A 20,881-nucleotide genomic window follows, 5' to 3' on the forward strand; every position below is an offset into this window, starting at 1 on the left:
GAAGTTTCTGGACTTCACAATTCAAAATTTAAGCACACCAGACTTGCTGACCAGAAAGATCCATTTTTGTTGATTTAAAGAAAAACACCCAGAACAGCCAAGAGAAAAGCATTTAGCTAGAGTGCTGCTCAATGCTTGTTTTATGCATGAGAGTAGTTTCCAATTAAAATACTGTCGAAATATCTATTGCAGGAACTTTTTTAATTCAAATTAAGGCTATTTTCCATGCAAACAAAGTGACACCATGTGGCCTCCATCTGTATCACTTGATATCCTGAGATTAAACTAAAAAAAAGAAGTTTTGATTTTTAGCTTCCACCAAAAAATCCCATATCTTCCTCTTTGAATAGAAACAAAATAATTGATTTAATAGGCAATCACTACATTTTTTTCCCAGCCATTTTGTTTAGACTACTCATTTTCACAAGAGAAAGTCAATGGATGGAGATTTGTCATCTAAATCTGTTTTGGAGACACCAGAAATCAAAATCAGACCAAATACCCTGCCCAGAATTTCACTTTTAAAGCAGTAAAATGTGTAGATCATTTTGGGTCTTGCCCCTTTTCATTTCTATTTTCTCCAGGTTGATCTTTCTTGTTTATTTAACTCTACATACTGCCTAGAGAATATGGATACAGCATGCCATTTCTCCATCCTTAGTAACAGCTCTTTGGTTGTTTCACTGGTAATGGTGTACTTAAGTGAGAACAGTAAAGTATCTACATACTACAGTCATTGACTTCTATTGGAATCTATTCCTTAGAGTAAGATTAGGTGGATGGATAGTTATTCCCATCCTGTCCAGAGTTTAAATCAAGACAGAGTTCCCAGGAATCCGGTTTTAGTCAGGGTTTACGTGTATGGAGGAAATAAGCATGAGAGTGTAACTTTAACCACATCAAGGAGGAGAGTCGATACTCCCTCCTCCTCGTTCTCCTTTACCACCTCTATCATCATCAGCATCATCATCTACTACTACTTCTCACTAGTGCACTGCACAAAGTGCTTATTAAATATTATTACTATTAATAACACATTTATAACTTAGAATGGAAACAATATGGTCTAGTGAAAAGAGCACGGGCCTGCAAGTCAGACGACCTGGGTTCTAATCCTTCCTCTGCCCCTTGTCCATTATGTGACCTTAATAATAATCATTAATAATTATGGTATTTGTTTAGCACTTACTGTGTGCCAGGCATTGTACTAAGCACTAGGGAGGGAACAAGCACACTGGGTTGAACACAGTCTCTGGCCCATATGGGGTGCACCGTTTCAATCCCCATTTTACAGATGAGGTAAAATGAGGCACAGAGAAGTGACTTGCCCAAGGTCACAGAGCAGACAAGTGGGAGAGCCGCAATTAGAATCCATGACCTTCTGACTCCAAGGCCTGTGCTATATCTACTATGCCATGCTGCTTCTCACTTTGTTTCTCTGTGCCTCAAGTTCTCATATGGGGATTAAATCCTCCTCCCTCCTAGACTGTGAGCCCCATGTGGGATAGGGATTATGTCCAACTTTATTATCTTCTATATACCCCAATGTTTAGTGCAGTGCTTGGCACATAGTAAGCGCTTAACGAGTACCATAAAAAATGTGAGAAACACTGTACTACTGGCAAGGGTAATTACACTAAAATTAAAGCCTGTCTTCCCCTCTAGACTGTAAGCTCGTTGTGGGTAGAGAATACGTCTGTGGATTGTTATATTGTAGTAATAATAGTAATAACAATAATAATTGTGGTATTTGTTAAGCGCTTACTATGCACCAGGCACTGTACTAAGTGCTGGGGTAAATACAAGCAAATAGGATTGGACACAGTTCCTGTCCCATGTGAGGTTCACAGTCTCAATCCTCATTTTACACATGAGGGAACTGAGGCACAGAGAAGCAAAGTGACTTGCCCAAAGTAACGCAGCAGACAAGTGGCGGAGCCAGGATTGTAATAATAATAACAATTTTGGTATTTATTAAGTGCCAAGCACTGTTCCAAGCACTGGGGGTAGATACAAGGTAATCAGGTGGTCCCATGTGGAGCTCACAGTCTTAATCCCCATTTTCCAGATGAGGTAACTGGGGCACAAAGTTAAGTGACTTCCCCAAAGTCACACAGCTGATAAGTGGTGGAGCTGGGATTAGAACTCATGACCTCTGACTCCCAAGCCCATGTTCTTTCCACTGAGCCAAGTGCTTAGTACAGTGCTCTGCACACAGTAGATGTTCAATAAATACCACTAAGTGGTGAAGCCTAGAGTAAAAGAAACCAGAAATAATATGTAATGCAATCAACAAGACAGATAGGTTAAAATGCAATACTCAAAAAAAATCAACAATAAAATCTCAGTTAAACACTACCAGGAGGGCAGTCTTCAGATAACTCACTGCACCAGACAAACAGTCCTTGGTTAGAAACTATAACCGTCCCCATGTTCTACAGATTATTTAGTGGCTTCTGCCAGGCCTGTGTTCCTGCAGGGGTCAGGGCTCATTTCCAATGAAGGCAAGTGGCAGGATGGGGGCTCTCCTCTCCTCCCACTAAATTTGCTCCTGAGGACCCTGTCTCCAGACTTCATTGCCTCATGTCCCTGGCTGAAGATGAAAAGACATCTTCTGAAGTATTTCTGGAAGCAGCGTTAAGTTTTCCAGGACACTTAGGATGCTGAGCAATTGGTTGAGTGGGATCCCATGAACCTCATTCACAGTCAAAAAGTAGCTTAGGTTAACGTGACTGGAATTTGGAGCACTCAAAACTCAATGGAAGGCAGGCCTCCAGGAGGTGGGAGAGGGAAAGAGGCAGGGGAAGATGGAGGAGGAAAAGGAGAGAGAAAGAGAAAGAGGGAGAGAGAAGCTATCATCTTCCTTCTGCTTGACTATATAATAATGATGGCATTTATTAAGCGCTTACTATGTGCGAAGCACTGTACTAAGTGCTGGGGAGGTTACAAGGTGATCAGGTTGCCCCACAGGGGGCTCACAGTCTTAATCCCCATTGTACAGATGAGGGAACTGAGGCACAGAAAAGTGAAATGACTTGCCCCAAATCACACAGCTGACAATTGGCAGAGCCGGGATTCAAACTCATGACCCATGACTATATGTTTGTTGACCTTGAAAAATGGGCTTTGTGCCATGGTGGCTGCTGTCACCGCCAGCACTGAGAAACGTGGATGCAGGTCAGATATGGTGGCAGTCTTAATAAAGATGCAAGCCGAGAATTCAAATGAGAATAAATGCACAAAAAGAAAGGCCATTTCATGTAGAACTCTAAAAAATGATCATGATAACCCATTCTCAGAGATTTGGATGTTCTACTTCTGAGACAGCCATTCTTAAATATTGCTCATTTACATCAGCATGGTGTAGTAGATAGAGTACAGATCTGGAACTCAGAAGGTAATGGGTTCTAATCCCGGCTCTGCCACTTGTCTACTCTGTGATCTTGAGCAAATCACTTAACTTCTCTGGGCCTCAGTTAAATGTAAAATGAGGATTGAGACTGTGAGACCCACATGGGTCAGGCACTGTGTCCAACCCGATTTGCTTGTATCCACTAGAGCATTTAGAACAGTGCCTGGCACACAGTAAGCACTTAAATACCACAATTATTCTTTTTATTATTATCACATTTTGGGAAGTGACTTCCTAAATGAAAACTTTGCAACTCTCAACTCCATTACAACATTAAACAGCACTGCACTAAGAAAGGGAGTTCAAGGTTTTAAAAAGCCAATAATTAATTTGCTCCTCACTGCTGCCCTCTGTTTATCTTTCAATTGCCCTAAATCCTAATCACTAGTTGACTCATTTTGCCTTTCTTTCTCAGCTTATTTGATATCTAATTGATAACCTGTCTTTTGCTTGCCTAATCACTTTATACTTAAGTTCAATTCTGACTCTGTCCTTATTTACATGTTACATTTAGCTGTACGTAGAAAGCCTGGTGTCAGTATGTTGTGTCCATGTTCAGAATATACGTCACTGCGGGAGTCCCTCGGGGCTCAGTTTTGGGTCCCTTTCTAGTCTCCACTTACCCTCCTCCCTTGGAGAACTCATTTGCCCCCATGGCTTCTGCTACTATCTCTACACAGATGATTACCAAATATACATCTCCAGCCCTGATCTCTCTCCGTCTCTGCAGTCTCCTATTTCCTCCTGCCTGCCTTCAGGACATCTCTACTTTAGATGTCTCACTGACACCTCAAACTTAACATGTCCAAAGCAGAACTCCTCATCTTCTCACCCAAGATGAAACCCTCTCCTCCCCATGACTTTCCTCTCACTGTAGACAATACCACCTTCCTCCCTGGCTCACAAGCTTGTAACCTTGGCATTATAATCCACTCATCTCTCTCATTCAACCCGCGTATTCAGCCTTTCACCAAATCCTGTCGGTCTTACCTTCATAACACCTCTAAAATCCACTCTTTTCTCTCCCATCCAAACTGCTGCTATGCTGATCCAAGCGCTTACACTAACCCTCCTTAACTACTGCATCGGCTGCAGTCAGTCAGTCGTATTTATTGAGTGCTTACTTTGTGCTATTTTAATTCCTAATTTAGAGATGAGGTAACTGAGGCTCAGAGAAGTGAAATGATTTGCCCATAGTCACACAGCAGACAGGTGGTGGAGCTGGGATTAGAACCCAGGTTCCTCTGACTCCCAGGCCCGTGTTCTATCCACTAGGCCACAATTTTTCCCTTTTCACTCTAGAAGGTCTGAAGGGACAGCACTCTAGTAGTAATAATAATAATGGTATTTAAGCGCTTACTATGTGCCAAGTACTGTTCCAAGCACAAGGGTAGATACAAGGTAATCAGATTGCCCCATGTGGAACTCGCACTCTTAATCCCCATTTTCCAGATGAGGTAACTGAGGCACAGAGAAGTGAAGTGACTTGCTCAAGGTCACACAGCAGATAAGTGGCAGAGCCAGGATTATCCCTCTGGATCTCTCCAAGACTCATTCCCCAGGGTCTGACAACTTTTTCCCCACCATCAGTGGATGCAGCTTTCTTTGGCATCTCAAGAGATATAGGAAAGTTGCAGTAAAAGGCAACGTAGCAAGAGCCACCACCCTCCCTACCAGAATTGTCAGAAATACAGAACCATTGCCCTAACAGAACAATCTCCAAGCCCATCTCTGGCTCCGCTCCCAGGTGGTTTTTAGTAAAAGACATCGGAAGGGGAGAGGACTGGCTGGCATATGCTGAGACATAAGTCTCTTGAATAGCAGCAATAATACAGAGAGGGCCTTCACCTGAGATACTAACATGAGGCTCTTATCAAGGCAATGGGTTTTACCGAATCTCCAGGCAGTGCAGCAAGATCTTATCAAGGAAACTGCTTTTACTGAATCTCCAGGCAGTGCAGCACAACCACATAACGGCTTGGGACCCACTCATGTTTTCAAAACATTTTAGTTTTATTAAAAGTGGGACTCTTTTTGGCCACCCAACTCAGCCCAGTCACTGTTAAATTATAGCCCAGGAAACTGACTGTGCAAGAAAGATGTGTTATTACAGAATAGATATCACTGGAAGACCAAGGATTGGAATCATCTGGTACTTTGCTTCCAAGTTCAACTGAAGCATCATTCATTCAAAATGGTTCTTAACCAGTCTGCCACAGCATGGGCTGGCCCGGTATCAGAATGATATTAGAGGGGAGCTATGCCTCTAAGGGTGATGATTTCACAGCTAATTTTGTTGTTCCCTCCACTCCATCTTCCCCGCTTTGCCTCCTCATAAAAACCAGGGTGTGACACACCGCACTTCCAGGCCCTTACCTATAAACCTTATGATCCTTCTGAGTAGCGGGTTCAGATAACAGCATTCTCCAGTCAAAATCATTTTCTCTTGGGCAATCAAGGATTCTCTGGTTGACTTGATGAAATACATGGATATCTCGCCAATAAAAATCTGAAAAAGAAATTCAAGAACTGTCAAGGCAAATACATGACCACAGTGCTACTGACATGGATGGTAGCATTACTGAAACTTTAAAGGAATCGTAAGCTGCTTTAGATACTGTGTTTTAAAAATGTGTTTAGTCCAAGGCTGGGCTTTGAGTTGAAGAATTCATTCATTCATTCAATATATTTATTGAGCGCTTACTGTGTGCAGAGCACTGTACTAAGCACTTATAATAATAATGGCATTTGTTAAGCACTTACAATGTGCAGAGCACTGTTCTAAGCACTGGGGAGGACATGATGTGATCATGTTGTCCCACGTGGGACTCACCGTCTTAATCCCCATTTTACAGATGAGGTAACTGAGGCCCAGAGAAGTTAAGTGACTTGCCCAAAGTCACACAGCTGACAATTGGTGGAGCAGGGATTTGAACCCATGACCTATGACTCCTAGGCCCGTGCTCTTTCCATTGAGCCACTCTGTTTCTCTAGAAGAATGGAACAAACTATTTTTATTTGATCATTTCAAATGGCTTTCATGCTGCAGTGCTACATTTATGTGATCAGATGACACACTCTTGCAGGATAAATTGTTGAATAGACTGTAACCTTGTTATGGGCAGGGAATGTGTCTGTTTATTGTTATAATGTACTCTCCCAAGCACTTATTACAGTGCTCTGTACACAGTACGTGTTCAATACATATGATTGACTGACTGACTAATAGCATTTTTTCCTTAATGGGGGTAGATAGGGATGTAGAGTGTTTAGAGTGCAAGTGTGTTTCTGGATCCCAGTAGTGACCATTCTCTATCAATCGATCAATCAATGGTACTTATTAAGCTCATACTATATGCAGAGCACCATTCTAAATGCTTGGGAGGGTACAATTATAACAGAGCTGGAAGACACATTCCCTGCCCCACAAGGAGCTTTCAGTTTAGATGGGGGAGATGGACATTAAAATAAAGTTGTGGATATGTATATAAATCTGATGCCTACCGGCCACCTCAGACTCACAGCATTCGGGGGCTATGCCGATGCAACTCTGTTAAGGAAGCATATACCACCAGTTCCACCTCTGAGCCAGCTTTAACCCTTTCACTTATTGCCACCTTGGGTGGCCTTGGGGCAATTTCCGGAACTCAGAGAGACCACCCACAGGACTTGGGGGAGTGGGGACAGATACAGGGGAAGAACAGGGCAGCTCAAATCCCTGGACAGCAGCTGTCACATTTGCAAACTCCCAGACCAATCTAGAAAAGTGTAGTCTGGTGGAAACAGCACAGACCTGGGAGTCAGAGGACCTGGGTTCTAATTTGACTCTGCTAGTTGCCTGTTGTGTGACTCTGGGCAAGTCATTTAATTTCTCTGTCCCTTGGTTTCCTCATCTGTAAAATGGTGATTCAATATCTGCTCTTCCTCCTACTTAGTCCCCATCCCAGATGGGGCTCACAGTCTGTTTCCAACTTGATTAACTTGTATCTACCCCAGTGCTTAGAAAAGTGCTTGACAAATAGTGAATGCTTAAAAATATAATAATAATAATAATAGAGCAAACATGTCCTGCAGACCTATCTCCTTTACTCCATAATAAATAATAATAATAATAATAATAATGGCATTTGTTAAGCACTTACTATGTGCAAAGCACTGTTCTAAGTGCTGGGGTGGATGCGAGGTGATCAGGTTGTCCCACGTGGGGCTCACAGTCTTAATCCCCATTTTACAGATGAGGTAACTGAGGCCCAGAGAAGTTAAGTGACTTGCCCAAAGTCACACAGCTGACAATTGGCAGAGCAGGGATTTGAACCCATGACCTCTGACTCCAAAGCTCGTGCTCTTTCCACTGAGCCATGCCCAGCCTGCCATTATCAAGGCAATCTTTGTTGAACTGTAAGAGAAAGTATTCATAACTTTTGGACTTTAAGATTAAAAAGAATGTTCCTGGGCTCCACAAGAGATTAGGAGTCTACAAGGAGTGCAAAGGAGTTTACAAACCCAGTTCTCTAAAGCAGGGGTGAAAGGAAAAATTGACTGACATCAGAATCAAACAGTCAATCAATCAATGGTATTTACTGAGTGCTTACTATGTGCAGAGGACCGCACTAAGCACTTGGAAGAGTACGATAATACTAAGTAGACTTGCTCTCTACCTTCAAGGAGCTTATAATCTTGTTGGGGGTGTGGTCAAGGCATTCCCGTAAAACTGGGCATTGCCTGGGAGGGGAAGTGGGGGATGATGCAAAGCATTTAAAACCATGCCGACAGCAGTGGGGAGTGCTGCAGGCTGGTGAGGGCAGTGGGAGCCCCACAAGTCCCCAGCCTGGGTGGGTGGTCACGTTCTGCTGCTCCAAAGACCTGGAGCAGTAGTAGTGTGGGCCAGCCTTCCCACAACTCCACATCCCCACCTGGAGCTATGCCACTGTTCTAGAGGCTGAGGTAAGTACAAGGTAATCAGGTTGGACACAGTCCCTGTCCCACATGAGGCTCACACTCCCACATGAGGCTCACACTTTTAATCCCCATTTTCCAGAAGAGGTAACTGAGGCACAGAGAAGTGAAGTGACTTGCCTAAGGTCACACAGCAGACAAGTGGCGGAGCTGGGATTAGAATCCATGACCTCTGACTCCCAAGCCCATGTTCTTGCCACTAGGCCATTCTGACTGCTTGTAGGCACCTGGCCTTTAAACTCAGAGATTTGCCTTGACAGGAGATTCCTGAACACACTGTGACAAATGCAAAATCATATAAATGGAAACTGAAATCACCCAAAATTTTAAAAAATGGTTTAGAGAGCTACTTTTTTTCAAACACTGTCTTGCCGGCCATAGAGAATCTGAAATTTATAGATATTTCTATCCATCTATCTATGTGGAAATTAATGGAAGCAGCATGGCTCCATGGAAAGAGCACGGGCTTGAGAGTAAGAGGTCATGGGTTCAAATCCCACTTCTGCCAATTGTCAGCTGTGTGACTTTGGGCAAGTCACTTAACTTCTCTGTGCCTCAGTTACCTCATCTGTAAAATGGGGATGAAGACTGTGAGCCCCACATGGGACAATCTGATCACCTTGTATCCTCCCCAGTGCTTAGAACAGTGCTTTGCACATAGTAAGCGCTTAAATGCCATCATCATCATCATGGAAATTAGAGGAACAATTTTATTGATTGCTTAAGAAGGTTCATTCCAAATATGTCTACGTTCATTAGAATTTTTTGCTCTAATGGGTAAAAACAGGCAGGTTATGAAAAGCTTATGGACAATGGAATTTGAAAGGCAACACATGGAATATGAATAGGCTTCCATTAAAAAAAAAACCCACAGCTTTCATCCTACTTCATTCCATCTGTTCTCAAAAGTGTTAGGATGCATAAAGTTCAGCTCATGCTCTGGAACCAGGCAGATCTGGATTTCTTTTCAGAGATGGAGGTAGCCTACCCACCTCTCAGTGATCCATGTAACCCCACATTTTCATCTTCTCCAGGACGAGAGGTCTTGAGGTTGACTGAATAAGTACGGGGCTCTGAATTCTTTTTTTGTTACAAAATATAGCATTTGAGGCTCTTTCCAGTTTTGCATCATTCAACTAGCCCTGATTTAGTAATTCTGCATATTTAAAACCCTGAGAATAATGATAGTTTTTAAACGAAAAACCTCTTTGAATATGTTTAGGCTATCCAGGGGTAGGTAGTTGTTTGGAAGCAAAACCATACCATTAATACTTTGAGCTCTCTAGCACTCAAACCTAGCATTTCTGTGACACCCAAGCATCCCAACACCCCCGTTTGCACTTATGTACATATTTTTATGCACAATTCTCTCCTCCGATCTATGATTTAATAATATTAGAGGTATTTGTTAAACACTTACTGTGGATTAAGCACTGCACTAAGATACAAGACAATCAGGTCAGACAGTCTCTGTCTCATATGGGGGGGCAGGGGGCACAACAGGTATTGAATCACCATTTTACAAATGAGGAAACTGAGGCCCAGAGAAGTTAAATGACTTGCCCAAGGTCACATAGCAGACAAGTGGTAGAGGCATGATTAAAACCAGGTCCTTTGATTCCCAGGCCTGTGCTCTCTCCATTAGGCCATAATGCTTCTGCATAATAATAACAATGATGGCATTTATTAAGCGATTACTATATGCAAAGCACTGTTCTAAGCACTGGGGAGGCTACAAGGTGATCAGGTTGTCCCACGGGGGGCTCACAGTCTTCACCCCCATTTTACAGATGAGGGAACTGAGGCCCAGAGAAGTCAAGTGACTTGCCCAAAGTCACACAGCTGATAATTGGCAGAACTGGGATTTGAACCCATACCTCTGACTCCAAAGCCTGAGCTCTTTCCACTGAGCCACACTGCTTCTTCTTTATCTGTCTTTCCTGCTGCACTGCAAACTCCTTGAGGGCAGGGAACATGTTTAGGAACTCTAATATACTCTCCCAAGTGCTTTAGTTTGCATTATGGGGTAAGGTCACCCCCATCTATTTGCTCACCCTCTTGCCCCTCATCCAGTGGGGCTGGATCCAGAGCAGTGTGGACTGCTCCAGGGACTGGCAAGAAATCCAGTTCTGACTGGTTCCTTTCAGAACTCTTTCCTTGCACTCATATATATAGAAAAAAGAATTTCTTGCAGATGAGCTACAATGTGTGAGCTTTTTACACCACAGTGTTTTTTCAGCCACACACATAAACAACAATGCTATAGACATCGTCTTTGATAAAAATAACAGCTAAGGATGATAATACTATTTGTATAGTCTTTTGCTCCAAAGAGCTCACAATGCCTGGCATATAATCTCTTCATGACTCAGAATATGTTTGTCAGAGGAGCACAGAAGAGTGATACTACTAAAATCAATTCTTTTCCTTTCCCTGCTGCTCCTTTTTGGTTTAGCAGTGTCATCTACAAATTGAAAGACAGTCTATATAGGTGCTTTTGTTGCCACCTCCATGCCTTCAGGCCACCAGAGAATTATTTTGAGCGCTACTACTACAAAGATATGATACTCATTATCCTTATTTTACGGATAAAGTAGGTAGATTAAAACGAATTCACTCTTTTTTTATTGTGTTTAGGTGCTTACTATGTGCAAAGCACTGTACTAAGCGCTGAGGTAGATATGACAATCAGGTTGGACACATGGGGCTCACAGTCTTCAGAGCTTGGCACATAGAAAGCGCTTAACAAATACCATCATCATCATCATTAATCCCCATTTTATAGATGAGGGAACTGAGGCACGGAAAAGTTAAAAGATTTGCCCAAGGTCATATAGCAAACAAGTAGCAGAGGCAGAATTAGAACCCAGGTCTTTCTGACTCCCAGTCCCTTGCTCTATCCACTAGGCCACGCTGCTTCACTGAAAGCTAATTCATTCAATTCATTCAATCAATCGTATTTATTGAACGCTTACTGGGTGCAGAGCAGTTTAATAATCAAATGCACGTTGTCAACCAGAATTCAGATATGCAGTAGCGAATTTAATACTAATCAATCAACGGTATTTTTTAAGCACATAGTGTGTGTAGAACATTGTAGTAAGTGCTTTGGGACAGCATAATGAGACAGAGTTGGGAGACAAGTTCCCTGCCCCAAAAGAGCTTACAGCTTAGGGGGGTGACAGACATGAAAATGAATTATGGATACGTACATAAGTGCGGTGGGGCTGGGGATGAGGTAAACATCAAGTGCTTAAAGGGTATAGATACAAGTGCATTGGTGATGCAGAAGAAAGAGGGAATAAGGGAAATGAGGGCTTTAGTCAGGAAAGGCCTTTTGGAGATGTGCTTTGGCTTTGAAGGTAGGGAGAGTGGCAGTCTGTAGGATATGAAGCAGGAGGGAGTTCCAAGCCTGAGGGAGGATGTGGGCAAGGAGTTGACGGTGACAAAGACCAGGTGGAGGTTCAGTGACTAGGTTGGCATTACAGGAGCAAAGTGAGAGGGCAGGATTATAGGCAAGCACTTAGTACAGTTCTCTGCACACAGTAAGCGCTCAATAAATATGGTTGAATAAATAGTAATTGACAATTAACAAATGGAGACACTGATAATATACATGATGATTAAGTGAAACCTCCTTGAACCCCACCTCTTTCATTAGTCACTTCCTTTCCTTATTTGATTTTAGATTGTGGTTCTTTCATGCAGCTTGACTACACTGATAAACTTCTTTGTCTTATGCCTCTGTTCAATCAACCAACGAGTTGATGCTCTGGGATAATCAGTAAGCATAGTCTTAGAATTGAGCTTCTGACAGGTTTATGCATTCTTTACACATTTCTATAGATGTCCAGTGATGGAGGCATTTAAAAAAAATCAATAATGATAAGTGCAGAAGCCTAAGAGTCTTGAACGGTCACTTTAGAAACACACTATATTTTATTATGGAATGTTTACTACTGAAAGTTTGAACTTTATTCTCCCCATGCATAAGGAGAACAGAACAGCCTGACATTGTGCAGGCTACTTTCTGTGGTTTTAAGGGTAATTTTTTGAGGTGGGAGGAGGAAGGTGGATACGGGGAGGAGGTTGACACACACATCTACATCTCTGCCCCTGCTCTCTCTCCCTCCCTCCAGGCTCGTATCTCCTTCTGCCTTCAGGACATCTCCATCTAGATGTCTGCCCGCTATCTAAAACTCAGTATGTCCAAGACTGAACTCTTTACCTTCCCTCCCAAACTCCGCCCTCTCCCTGACTTTCCCATCACCGTAGATGGCACTACCATCCTTCCCATCTCACAAGCCCGCAACCTTGGTGTCATCCTCGACTCCGCTTTCTCCTTCACCCCACACATCCAATCCATCACCGAAACCTGCCAGTCTCACCTCCACAACATCGCCAAAATCCTTTCTTCTCCATTCAAGCCGCTACCTAACTAGTTCAATCTCTCATCCTAGCCTGAATGGATTACTGCATCAGCCTTCTCTCTGATCTCCCATCCTCCTGTCTCTCACCACTTCAGTCTATACTTCACTCTGCTGCCCGGATCATTTCTGTGCAGAAACGCTCTGGGCATGTTACTCCCCTCCTCAAAAATCTCCAGTGGCTGCCTGTCAACCTACGCATCAAGCAAAAACTCCTCACTCTCGGCTTCAAGGCTCTCCATCACCTTGCCCCCTCCTACCTCATCTCCCTTCTCTCCTTCTACAGCCCAGCCCACACCCTCTGCTGCTAACCTCCTCACTGTACCTCGTTCTCGCCTGTCCCGCCGTCGACCCCCGGCCCACGTCCTCCCCCTGGCCTGAAATGCCCTCCCTCCACACATCTGCCAAGCTAGCTCTCTTCCTCCCTTCAAAGCCCTACTGAGAGCTCACCTCCTCCAGGAGGCCTTCCCAGACTGAGCCCCCCTTTTCCTCTCCTCCTCCCCATCCCCCCGCCCTACCTCCTTCTCCTCCCCACAGCACTTGTATAGATTTGTACAGATTTATTACTCTATTTTACTTGTACCTATTTACTATTCTATTTATTTTGTTAATGATGTGCATATAGCTTTAATTATATTTGTTCTGACGATTTTGACACCTGTCTACATGTTTTGTTTTGTTGTCTGTCTCCCCCCTCTGGACTGTGAGCCCATTGTTGGGTAGGGACCATCTCTATATGTTGCCGACTTGTACTTCCCAAGCGCTCAGTATAGTGCTCTGCATGCGGTAAGCACCCAATAAATACGATTGAATGAATGAATGAATGAATGTAGGGTCATAGATGTTTCGTCTGGACATAGCATGTCCCTGGTTGCACTCGACAGTTCTCATTTGGGGGTGGGGCTAGAGGGAAGACAGGGCTACGGGCAATGATTTTGCTTGAACGAAACCAGCCTAGGCAGGCTTTGATCCATCCCGGCTCTGTGCCCACCTGGGGGGCCTTAGATGTGGTGGCTCAGTTCCAGGGTCCCTGAGCCTCTCTCAGACCAGTCCTTTTGGTTTCATTCCCCCTTCCCCTGCAGCCCCTCCACACTTCAGGGGTGCTTGTTGCCTGTACAAGGCTTCCTGAGTTTGCCATGAACCCCAGGGTCAGCCAGAGCACCTGGCCTGCCACATGGGCCCGGGACTCCTGCCAACTGGCAAGGATACTCTGCCATCCATCTGACCTCACTAGAGCACAGCCAGAGTGCTGAATCTTCTTGCCTGCCTGTGCACCTGCTTCAGGGGTAGAACTAGAGTAGGGAGGGGTGGGAGAATCAGGGAAGGAGGGAAGAAAAGAAATTGTTAAACAGCCTTAATCTGGCTCCAGTGGGTGCTCCCCCTGGGTGCACAATCAGAAAATGGGGTATAGCAACAATTCATTTCCCTTATGAACACGTGGTATGATGCCTAAAGTGCAGCAGGCATGGCATCAGTTTCAAAGTGACTCAGCATTCCTGTCATGGATAATTTAACCTTTTGGATGATGATTATGGTACTCAAGCGCTTACTATGTGCCAAGCACTGCTCTAAGCACTGGGGTAGATACACGTTAATCAGACTGGACAGAGTAAAAAATATAATAATAATAATAATAACGGTGGCATTTATTAAGTGCTTACTATGTGCAGAGCACTGTTCTAAGCGCTGGGGAGGTTACAAGGTGATCAGGTTGTCCCACGGGGGGCTCACAGTCTTAATTCTCATTTTAGAGATGAGGTCACTGAGGCACAGAGAAGTTAAGTGATTTGCCCAAAGTCACACAGCTGACAATTGGCAGAGCCGACATTTGAACCCATGTCCTCTGACTCCAAAGCCCATACTCTTTCCACTGAGCCACACTGCTTCTCATGATGGCATTTGTTAAGTGCCTACTTTGTGCAAAGCACTGTTTTAAGCACTGGGGGGATACAAGGTGACCAGGTTGTCCCACGTGGGTCTCACAGTCTTAATCCCCATTTTAGAGTTGAGGTAACTGAGGCACAGAGAAGTTAAGTGACTTGCCCAAAGTCACACAGCTGACAATTGGCGGAGCCAGAATTTGAACCCATGACCTCTGACTCCAAAGCCCAGGCTCTTTCCACTGAGCCACGCTAAGGAGACTTCAATATGGGGCAAAGAAGGCATCTCAGTCTTTCTTAGCAGAGATCCTTTAGCCAGAGGGAAAAAGGGACAGCCACCCTAGGCTCACCACTCTAGGGGCTCCCTGCCCCCAAGCCATAGGGGGGATTCCCCATGGTCATCAGAGGGCCCACTACCATCATTCTGAAAACCATCTTTCCTCTTTGCCACATTCACTTCAGGACTCACATTAGCAGGGAAGGGAAGGAAGTACACACATCCCAGGAAGGAAATATCTCTGCTAGGCCAAGGTGGATCTTAATCAGACCCTGCTCATTACTATGTCAGATTCATTAGTAGGGCATTTACAGCTCTGCTGGTTTTTGTTTTAGAGTGCTCAGATTTGCAATTGTGGTATTTGTTAAGTGCTTACTATGTTCTAGGCACTGTACTAAGTGCTGGGGTGGATACAAGCAAATTGTGGTAGACAGAGTCCCAAGTGGGGCTCACAGTCTCAATCCCCATTTTACAGATGAGGTAACTGAGGCCCAGAGAAGTTAAGTGGCTTGCCCAAGGTCACGTAGCAGATAAGTGACAGAGCCAGAATTAGAACCCATGACCTTCTGACTCCCAGCCCCCTGCTCTATCCACTATGTCATGCTGCTTTGGGTAGTACACCTCATGGCTCTAAGAGATTTCAGTGACATGACAAATAGAACCTAGTGAATATTAATCCCTGATCAGAAAATTGCACTTTCAGTAGTAATGACGATTGCTACATCTCACACCTTCAGGCCCGAATGACAGCTACATCTTCCAAAAAAGAAATCAAAAGAATTTATTGAGTGTCTCCTGGTGGGAGCAATGAATATGGGGCACAATGAGTAGATTAGCTTGAGAGGAATGAAACATGCCAGATGTGGAAGAGGAAAAAAAACAAAAGAAGAGAGTGGATAAGTAAGGGTGGGGGTGGCTGAGTGAGTGCCTTAAAGTCACTGGCAGATCTTTCTGCTTGATGAAGAGAGGAACGGACAACCATTGTAAGGTTTTGACGATTGGAGAGATGTGTGCAGAACAACATATTAGTAAAAATGATCAAGGCAGCCAAGTGAAGTATGGACTAGAGAGAAGAGAGATTGGAGGTGAGGAAATCAGCAAGTAGGGTGATGATCAATCAATCAATCAATTGCATTTACTGAGCGCTTACTGTGTGCAGAGCACTGTACTAAGCACTTGGGAAGTACAAGTTGGCAACATATAGAGACAGTCCCTACCCAACAGTGGGCTCACAGTCTAGAAGGGGGAGACAGAGAACAAAACAAAACATATTAACAAAATAAAATAAATAGAATAGATATATACAAGTAAAATAAATAGAGTAATAAATATGTACAAATATATATACATATATACAAGTGCTGTGGGGAAGGGAAAGAGGTAAGACGGGGGGGATGGAGAGGGGGACGAGGGAGAGAGGAAGGAGGGGGCTCAGTCTGGGAAGGCCTCCTGGAGGAGGTGAGCTCTCAGTAGGGCCTTGAAGGGAGGAAGAGAGCTAGCTTGGCGGATGGGCAGAGGGAGGGCATTCCAGGCCGGGGGATGACGTGGGCCGGGGGTCGACGGCGGGACAGGTGAGAACGAGGCACAGTGAGGAGATTAGCGGCGGAGGAGTGGAGGGTGTGGGCTGGGCTGTAGAAGGAGAGAAGGGAGGTGAGGTAGGAGGGGGCGAGGTGATGGAGAGCCTTGAAGCCCAGGGTGAGGAGTTTCTGCCTGATGCGCAGATTGATTGGTAGCCACTGGAGATTTTTGAGGAGGGGAGTAACATGCCTAGAGCGTTTCTGGACAAAGACAATCCAGGCAGCAGCATGAAGTATGGATTGAAGTGGGGAGAGACACGAGGATAGGAGATCAGAGAGAAGGCTGATGCAGTAGTCCAGACGGGATAGGATGAGAGCTTGAACGAGCAAGGTAGTGGTTTGTATGGAGAGGAAAGGGCGGATCTTGGCAATGTTGCGGAGCTGAGACCGGCAGGTTTTGGTGACGGCCTGGATGTGAGGGGTGAATGAGAAAGCGGAGTCGAGGATGACACCAAGGTTGCGGGCTTGTGAGACGGGAAGGATGGTAGTGCCGTCAACAGTGATGGGAAAGTCAGGGAGAGGGCAGGGTTTGGGAGGGAAGACAAGGAGTTCAGTCTTGGACATGCTGAGTTTTAGGTGGCAGGCAGACATCCAGATGGAGATGTCCTGAAGGCAGGAGGAGATGCGAGCCTGGAGGGAGGGGGAGAGAGCAGGGGCAGAGATGTAGATTTGGGTGTCATCAGCATAGAGATGATAGTTGAAGCCGTGGGAGCGAATGAGGTCACCAAGGGAGTGTAGATGTAGTCCACCTAGTGTATGATGACAATAATTCATAATAATTGTGTATTTATTATCATTATTATGATTATATTTGTTAAATGCTTACTATGTGCCAAGCACTATTCTAAGCACTGTGGAAGATACAGAGTCCTTGACCCACATGGGGCTCACAGTCTAAGTGAGAGGCAGAACTGGTATTGAATTCCCATTTTACAGATGAAGTGCTTGGATCATCATGGTGGATGGAGAGGAAGGGGCAGATTCTGAAAATGTTGTGGAGAATGAACTGGCAGGATTTGAAGGCAGACTAAATGTGGGGGTGAAAGAGAGCGAGGAGTCAAAGATAGTGTCAAGGCTACGGGCTTGAGAGATGGAGAGGATAGCGGTATCTTCAAGTGTGATAGAAATGTTAGCTGGAGGGGAGGATTTCGGGGTAAAGATGAGGAGCTTGACTTTGCACATATTGAGCTTGAAGTACAGGCAGTACTCCCTTCTGCACTGCCTAAGTTTTTGGATCTGTACCCCTTAAGCACTTTGATATTCACCCCAAACCCAGCTCCACAGCACTTATGCACATATAACAATAATAACTGTGGTATTTGTTAAGTGCTTATAATAATAATGGCATTTATTAAGCACTTACTATGTGCAAAGCACTGTTCTAAGAGCTGGGGAGGCTACAAGGTGATCAGGTTGCCCCATGGGGGGCTCACAGTCTTAATCCCCCTTTTACAGATGGGGTAACTGTGGCACAGAGAAGTGAAGTGACTTGCCCAAAGTCACACAGCTGACAATTGGCGGAGCCGGGAGTTGAACCCATGACCTCTGACTCCAAAGCCCATGCTCTTTCCACTTAGCCACGCTGCTTACTATGTGCCAATACTATTACTCTATTTATTATTACTCTATTTATTTATTACTCTATTTATTTTATTACTCTATTTATTTATTTATTTATTTTACTTGTACATATCTATCCTATTTATTTTATTTTGTTAGTATGTTTGGTTTTGTTCTCTGTCTCCCCCTTTTAGACTGTGAGCCCACTGTTGGGTAGGGACTGTTTCTATATGTTGCCAATTTGTACTTCCCAAGTGCTTAGTACAGTGCTCTGCACATAGTAAGTGCTCAATAAATATGATTGATGATGATGATGATGATGCCAAGCACTATACTAAGCATTGGGATATAAGGTAATCAGGTCCCACATGGGGCTCACAGTCTAAGTAGGAGGGAGAATAGATACTGAATCCCCATTTGGCAGAGAAGTTAAGTGACTTGCCCAAGGTGATACAGCAGACAAGTGGTGAAGCGGGATTAGAACCCAGACCCTCTGACTCCCAGGCCCATGCTCTTTCCACTAGACCACACTGTTTCTCTAATTCTTATATTCATATCTTTATACTCTGCTGCTTCCCCTGTGTGTAATTTATTTTAATGCCTGTCTCCCCTTCTATATTGGAACTTCCTTGTGGGCAGGAACCATGTTTACCCAAGTTGAGGAGTATGTAGAAATGAGAAAAATGCCAGTTTAGAAAATGGTCTGGGAAGGAGAGTGAAGTGTGGACTGGACAGTGTAGAGAATGGAGGCAGAAAGATCTGTGAGGAGACTGCTGCAATAAAGTCATGATAAGACGAGTGCTTGGAGCAGCATAGCAGCGGTTTGGACAGAGAGGAAGGGTTGGATTCCGGATACGTTGTGAAGAAGGAACTGGCAGAATTTTGTGTCAGACTGAATGGGGGGGGGAGAGGGGGGGGAGGGGGGGGGGAGGGGGGGGAGAGGGGGAGGGGGGGGAGAGAGAGAGAGAGGGGGGAGAGAGGGGGAGAGGGGGGGAGAGAGAGAGAGAGAGAGAAAGAGAGAGAGAGAGAGAGAGAGAGAGAGAGAGAGAGAGAGAGAGAGAGAGAGAGAGAGAGAGAGAGAGAGAGAGAGAGAGAGGTGTCAAGGATAATGCCAACTCATTTTGGGCAGGGAATGTGTTTACCAACTCTATTGTATTGGACTCTCTCAAGTGCTTAGTTCAGTACTCGGCACAGTAAGTACTCAATAAATATGACTGATTGATAGCTTAATTAATTGTGTTTTGGGAGATGGAGAGGATAAGCCTGTTTTGGGCAGGGATTGTCTCTCTCTATTGCTGTATTGTACTTTCAAAGCACTCAGTACAGTGTTCTGCACATAGGAAGTGCTCCATAAATACGATTGAATGAATGGTCTTGTCAATAGAGATGAGAAAGGAGAAGGAAAGGATTTAGGAGGCAAGGCAAAGGTTCAGTTTTGGACATGTTGAGCTTGAGGTGCTGATAGGACAGCCATGTTAAGATGCTCTGGAGGGAGGAGGAGACGTAGGATTACAGAGGTGGTGAGAGATTGGGGTTATTGAGGTAGATTTGGGAGTCATCAATATGGCATGGTTGTTCTTCCTCCGGATTTCACTGCCTCAATTAGTTTTGACTGCCTGTCTCTCCCATTAGATTGTAAACTCCTTGAGAGGTGGAAAAATGGCTCCTACCACTGATTAAGTGTTGCCCACGTCCTGCCTCTGGCCTGGAACTCCCTCCCCCTTCATATCTGATAGACCACCACTCTCCCCACCTTCAAAGTCTTACTAAAATCACATCTCCTCCAAGAGGCCTTCACCGACTAAGCCTTCATTTCCCCTTTTCCCTAGCCCTTCTGTATGCCCCTTGCACTTGGATTTGTACTTTTATTCACACCACCCTCAACCCCACAGCTCTTATGTGCATATGCCAAATTTATTTTAATGTCCGTCTCCCCTGCTAGGCTCTAGCTCATTTTGGGCAGGGAATCTGCCCAAAACTAAGACTCTGTTGTAGTGTACTCTCCCAAGCGTTTGGTATGGTGTTCTGTGAACAGTAAGCACTCAGTAAATATGATTGATAGGTTGCAAGTGAAGTCAGGGTAAGTCTGCTTAAGCGCAAAGTTGGAGACCCTTGAAAGGTGATTTTTAGAAATGCAAAGTTTGTTGTTAGATCTAGCTGGCAAACTACCAAAAGTAACAGGTGATGCCTTCACTTCTATTGTTCTTCAAAGGCGAGCATTAGCATTTGAAAACACGGAAATGAATTTTAATACAACTCATTCATTTGTAATGGGAATTCTCTAATTGTGTTTTAGAATTGAAATATAAATGATCCCAAACAGAATAGGAAGCTGTCAATGCCCATCCATATTTCAACAATGTCATGACACTTAAATGAAGCAATTACACGCCAGTCCTTCAATCATATAGCTTTTCATTTTTATCATTGTGATTATTAGTTTATTGTTACATAACACTTGGTTATCCCCTGCAGTGGGTCAGCACTTCAGTGAGAGGGTCCTCACACAGGCTTAATTTGGTTGGAAATAGGGTGAGCATCTCTCTGCCTGCTGTCAGGTCTCCAACCTCAACTGTATGCTGTTTTGCTCACTATGGTGGAACGGTGACCATTTTTGGCAGGAGCTAGACTTCTCCACCTGTGCTTCTGCCATACATGCTCAGACCTTGTCTATTCCTACATGCAGAATGCTGCTATTGCATTTTTTTCCACCTACCGAAGCCCGGGTTATCTGGCCCAGGATGGTCTATTTCACCATTTCCCTAAGATGGAGCTTGTCTGTCACCACAAAT

General features: G+C 44.4%; 1 protein-coding gene across 2 annotated transcripts in view; it reads right to left on the reverse strand.

Moving 5' to 3' along the window:
- PLPPR1 (phospholipid phosphatase related 1) overlaps positions 1 to 20,881 on the reverse strand; it is a 289,407-nt gene that overhangs the window by 45,044 nt on the left and 223,482 nt on the right. For both annotated transcript variants that reach the window (XM_038769829.1, XM_038769828.1), the window contains one exon: positions 5,789 to 5,921. In XM_038769829.1, the coding sequence (XP_038625757.1) occupies positions 5,789 to 5,921 (133 nt within the window). The remainder of the gene's footprint in view (positions 1 to 5,788; positions 5,922 to 20,881) is intronic.

This window comes from Tachyglossus aculeatus, chromosome X4 (assembly GCF_015852505.1).
Source record: "Tachyglossus aculeatus isolate mTacAcu1 chromosome X4, mTacAcu1.pri, whole genome shotgun sequence".
In the NCBI taxonomy this organism is placed as follows: Eukaryota; Metazoa; Chordata; class Mammalia; order Monotremata; family Tachyglossidae; genus Tachyglossus; species Tachyglossus aculeatus.